The sequence below is a fragment of the Aplidium turbinatum genome, chromosome 3, assembly GCF_918807975.1.
Source record: "Aplidium turbinatum chromosome 3, kaAplTurb1.1, whole genome shotgun sequence".
Taxonomy (NCBI): domain Eukaryota; kingdom Metazoa; phylum Chordata; class Ascidiacea; order Aplousobranchia; family Polyclinidae; genus Aplidium; species Aplidium turbinatum.
In genome coordinates this window covers 1,480,800-1,486,444 of record NC_137474.1, presented here as the reverse complement: position 1 = coordinate 1,486,444, position 5,645 = coordinate 1,480,800, and the positions used below count along the sequence as shown (strand labels likewise).

At 36.7% G+C, this 5,645-nt stretch overlaps 1 protein-coding gene across 1 annotated transcript; it reads left to right on the top strand.

Moving 5' to 3' along the window:
* Nucleotides 1-561: 561 nt before the first annotated feature.
* LOC145766969 (NAD kinase-like) lies at nucleotides 562-4,998 on the top strand. The gene is made up of 2 exons (XM_082578691.1): nucleotides 562-1,211; nucleotides 2,586-4,998. The coding sequence occupies exons 1-2, from the start codon at nucleotides 583-585 to the stop codon at nucleotides 3,181-3,183; spliced, it is 1,227 nt and encodes a 408-aa protein (XP_082434817.1). The 5' UTR covers nucleotides 562-582; the 3' UTR covers nucleotides 3,184-4,998.
* Nucleotides 4,999-5,645: the final 647 nt, after the last annotated feature.

The window sequence follows — 5,645 nt, the reverse complement described above, 5'->3', positions numbered from 1 at the left end:
TGATAACATAACAGTATCATGACATAGAGCAAATGATATTAATCATTTATTAATATTCAATTGAACACTGAGAATATGTCCTTATAATGTTTGTAATGTATTGTATTGAGTTTAAATTTAGCCGTTGTTATTGCGTTCATAAACGTAGTTGCACTGATGAGAATTTAATATTCGAAAACGCGTTCTGCAACACTGTTTTTTGCACTCTGCAATGCCTGATGCAGATTTATCTGTAGATTTCCATCACGCATTGAAGCGGTGATCTGATAATGAAATTTTCTACGGTTCGAGAAAAAGTTTTCTCTGCCTATAAAACGTTGAATGGTAGTTTAATCAATTATATTTAAACAAGGAAAATAAACAAATAAAAGTTACTGTAAACTGCATTTTATAAGTAAATGTGAAATGACAATGGAAAACTACAAAGTGACCATAGCTGTCTTCGAGTCAAACAACCACCCTTGAAAGTATATGAAAAGTATAATTACAAAGTAGGTCTCATTTAAGGGGGATTATTTTTTTCTTACCAGATGTAATTGAGTTTTTTTATATTAGTTAAGGTATATTTTCTAGCTTGCAATAATGTCAAAAATGGTTTCTTTCGATGAAGAATCAAAGAAAAAAGAAGTATGCAGGAAAGCTCCTTTTAGACGAGGAAAATCCTTACTGGGTCCATTCCCTGACTGTACATTTGGCCCAAAAGCTGTTGCAAAACCTGACTTTTCCAGAGACTACACTTTAGACCCAGAGAACCAAAAATTGACATGGTCACGACCACCAGAGAGTGTGCTTATTATTAAAAAACTTGGAAACGACACAAATGCTGCATTTAAAAGTATGGTCAGTTGGCTTTCTCAGGTTAAAGGCTTCAAAGTATATGTAGAACCAAGCATATTATCCAACACAGCTATCGCTTCTGACAAAGAATTTGAGCATATACATTCCACGTTGCTGTTATTTAATAGTGTAACAAAACATTCATATCTTTCCAATGTCATAGACTTAGTGATCACTATCGGAGGAGATGGAACATTGTTACATGCAACATCACTATTTCAATGCAGCATGCCTCCTGTTATTGCTTTTCGTTCAGGCTCTTTGGGCTTTCTTACTGGTCATGATTTGATGTGTTATAAGGAAATCATTAATATGGTATTAGCAGGGCAGGCAGTGCTGATGTTAAGAAGCCGACTACGTTGCCGAATAGAAAGGTATGTATGTTTAATTATTTAATATATTGTTTTCATGTGCAGTACTAGTCTAAAGAATAAGTGACAACTCGCCAGACAGCAAACCAGATGCTTTCTAATTTGATTCACTGTAAAAAGCAACTGATTTGCTGTCTGGGTTTTTGCCAACTGGCAACAAAGTTTAAAATATGTCAGCATAAGTTGTAATTGCTTGGCGATATGTAACATATATATAATTATATATTTTTTTATTGCATGCAAAGTTGATGTATTTGACTCAATTTCAATGATAATTTAAGAGTGTGTTCACTGTTCAGTGCTATTTTTTACTTAAACATCTGTGCAAGGAAATTTGGTGATAACTTTTCACTACAAGTACAGGGTATGATTTTTAATCAAAACATCAATAATTTACATTTAGTTTTTGTTAACATAAGATACAATCATAGTGATTGTTGTAGCTATCAAATTAAAATCATAGATTATTCATATGTGTAGAATTAATGTCATTATATAAGCCTAGTGTTGTGTTAGGAAAACACCAGTTGACAAGGGCAAGAGGTGCTTTTTCATTCACTCTATACATACTATAACTATAATAACCTATTGCTAAGTAGGGGTTTTGGTGTTATCACAAAAAGATTTTTTTTAAATGAAATGCTTTTTATTTCAAACAACTGTGATGCTAAGAATTCTATTTACAATAACAAGTACGAGATCATTGAAAAATGTCTGGAAAGCTATACAGCAAAGAGTAAAAAAGGCAAAGTAGGACTTTTTCAGATATGAGTGCATTAGTTTGATATGAGTGAGTTTGATATGAGAAGTTTTGATATGAGTTTGATACTTTCAGATATGAGTGCATTAGTATCGGCCACCCCCACTAGTGGGGAACAAACCGACGATGGATTATGATGATGATAGTTTGACTCGACATCTGTTGTCTAATTTTCATTGAATTTCGTTTTCTTCTGTTTCAAAATATACCGTGTCCGGTGTCCACTACTAAGCAATAGATTGAGTTTTGCTTTTAGTAGCGTGATCATAGTTAACTTCACAAATCTAGATAGCCTACAAACAACCTGTTTTAGCCTGATGCTGCGAGTTCGCTGTGGTAGTAGCAAATTGCACTAGCTTTCAGAACACAGTTCCCTGGTCATGTGCTGTGACGAATGGTGTTGGAGTCAGTGACGCACTAACCAACCACATACTGACTCCAACACCATTTGTTACAGCACATGACTATTGACTAGGGGTCTAATTACGGTAGCAATTTTTCTAAAATTATTTAAGAACCAGATTACTTTAACACTAATACTTTTGAAGTAATTCCTGCTAACTTTGCTTGTCCCTATTCAGCTTTCTAATGATGCATTATCATAAATTGATGTTTAGGGGTTCAAAATCAACTGTATGCTCTGACGAGTTTGTTGGCACCTGTGAAAATGGAACTAAGGAACCTATAAAAAACTCTGGTGATGAATTGGCAAGTAATCAAGAAAAGGCATGTCTTGTGTTAAATGATATTGTTGTGAACCGTGGCGTCGGCCAGTATTTGTGCAATGTCGATTTGTTTTTGGAAGGCCGTCGTATAACTTCAGTCCAAGGTGATGGTTTAGTTATTTCCACACCAACTGGCAGTACAGCGTACGCCGTTGCTGCTGGGGCCTCAATGGTCCATCCAGATGTCCCGTCGATCATGATTACCCCTATTTGCCCCCACTCACTGTCGTTTCGCCCTATTATAGTCCCTTCTGGGGCCGAATTAAAAGTTACTGTGTCAGAGAACGCCCGCGATTCCGCTTGGGTATCGTTTGATGGATGCACTCCGACCGAGTTGAAAAAAGGCGACTTTGTGTCGATACGCACTTCGGTACATCCAGCACCTTGTGTCTGCAAAAGCAACCCGTTCGACGACTGGTTCGATTCGCTAAGTGAATGTCTGCACTGGAACGCAAGACAAAGTCAAAAGAAATTAGAATTGACTGAATGATTGAATAAACACTTCATCCGGGTGGTTTAAACTCAATTGTGTTGTCATAATTGGATGACTCATTTTCGCCCGTTACTTCCTAGTCTGAGTCATGCCACTTGTTTTATGTTTTCTTGGTTGTGTGCTAGTTTAAAGGCTTAGAATAGTTTCTGCTTTTTAAACAGCTTTATTTCATTCCATTGTTGAAAACTTAGTGTACTTTACCAGACACATGCTGAAAAGGCCTCGTTAAGAGAAACACTTTATAAGCCCCATGTAAACAAGAAATTGTTGACTTTCTGCATTTTCAAACTGGTATTAAATTTTATTGCGTTTTCTATTGTCGTTTTAATGTCTCCTTCTGCGTTTTGCCTCAGGTTGTTTGCGAAATATGTTCAAATGTTTCATATTTCCGAGTACTATTGTTCTTTATCAACAAGCACTTTCATGAATTTTGCTCTGCAACGTGTAATTTTTTCTTGTGTTTTATTTTTTGTAAGCAACAGAAACTATTTTTTACCTGTTCTTACTGTTCGGTAGAAGGCGTATAACAATGTTGTATCAGTAGCTTATGATATAATGTTAGCTTTTGTCAAGAGCCATTAGAAATACCGTGCAATAGCCTATCTAGGTTTGTTTCAAAGGTGGATTGGGGGAATTTAAACTATGACCTCACTTTTGTTGAACACTTAAAATATCAACTTTCCCTCCCAACTTAAACTTAGCTCAGCCAAGCGGAAAATAGCCAAATAGCTCTGTTCAAGGCTTTTCCGGGCCTTCACCTGACCATTAGTGGACCTTTGAAACCTCCTTGTAATCTAATTGAGATCCTACAATCTTTTTGGCATTGAATTAAATACAAACAACTGGACGATAGTTTACTTTAAACAACTTTATGTAGAACATTGCAGCGTGAAAGATTTGGCCTGATATGTGACATTCGTGACCGACTTCAAATGGCTTACCTAGCCTGCTATGGGTTTACATTTACATAGCCATATTTTAAAAATACTGCTGCAGATGACACCTGGAAGCAATGACTTACGCAAGGGGTCATGTCCCATTGTCTTCCTTTCAAAAAATTTTGAATATATTTCAGTAATTTACAAGCTATTAGTATGAGATATTAAAGCGTTACTCTTTGTTAAAAATGTCAAGTTTAATCGAATGTTCCCTCTCAAGCCCGAAAGTATGAACACTGACACACCCACCAGCTTTCTACTATCACAACAATTGTATTTGTTTGTTTGTCTTCAGCACGAGTTGTCTTGTACATCGCCAAGTTGTATTTTAAAATTGTTCTTTAATAGGTATGTTACAAGTGACTAGAAAACTGCTGGTCGAAGGTAGATCGTACTCACGAGTATTAATTTGCTTTGCTTTCTTCTAATCCAACCCCTGCGCGCCCAGCATCATTTTAAAGTGCAATTCGTTGATGCGTAACACAAAGCTTTGTTAGTTTTGTAATAAAACATCTAGAAATTTACTGAACCCTTTTAAGATGCGTGTCGCTAGATAGGGCAAATCAAGATCGTTGGGGGCAAACATTTGGATTCGGGAAAATTTTTAGCTTCTAAGACGTTGTATCTGAAATCAAACCCTTCAAAGAATCGCGGCAGAATCGTCTGTGTTTCTCTATACTGCGGGAAAACCCTAAGCGCGAAAGAGCTAGGAAACTATTTATAAACATTTTTATATCACGAGTATAGATAGAGACATAGACTTTTTATATCACGAATTTTCACTTTTATGCAATTTTGGTTACTTGCCTGCATAAATCAGTGTATTGTTATTATGTTTTTAAACTTTTTACAATACGTACTAATACAGTATGTGCATCGCAGACTCTTGGTCGATTAAGACTTGCTCTAATCTGAGCAAACAGCATGGAGTTGCACCCGCAATGAAAAATTTTTGAAATGCGCCCTCACATGAAAACAATCTTTGCTTGCGGTCTCCTGACTTACAAAGCTGGATTCGATTGTTATGTCTGATTCGTTTCATTCCAAAGAGCGTGATTTTCTGAAACCAAATAAAGAACTTAGGTACAGGCATACATGGTAGGAGAAGTTTGAAACTGCGGATGGACAGGTAGCCACCGTCTGATTCATTTGTCGCGTCAAGTGATGATGAACAAACAATGTAGATAACGCTCTTTAATTGTTGTTGCTAGTATGTTGTCACAGCGTAAGGTTCAAATTTCCTGTTGGTCGAAAAATGATGGATGATGTCAGTAGCGTAGGCAGGAATTTTGAAAGGGGGGGGGGTTTGACCACCCAGCGGCGGGGGGTCTGGGGGGCCTCCCCCAGAAAATTTTGAAAAATTACTTTGAATTTGGTGCATTCTGAGAGCATTTTCAACAAAAATGTGGGTACGAATATTCCTGTAAAATGGTGCTGTCCGGTAGCATAGCAAAAGGATAAGATCATGTTTTCTTCGGCATTTTTCGGAAATAAAGCTTAGTCTCCGTGTTTTCTTGTTGC

Excerpts from the sequence above, each read along its gene's own strand:
- LOC145766969 (XM_082578691.1), top strand. The coding sequence starts at position 583 with ATGTCAAAAATGGTTTCTTTCGATGAAGAATCAAAGAAAAAAGAAGTA. Across the intron at positions 1,212-2,585 it reads CTACGTTGCCGAATAGAAAG|GGGTTCAAAATCAACTGTAT; the intron begins GTATGTATGTTT and ends ATTGATGTTTAG.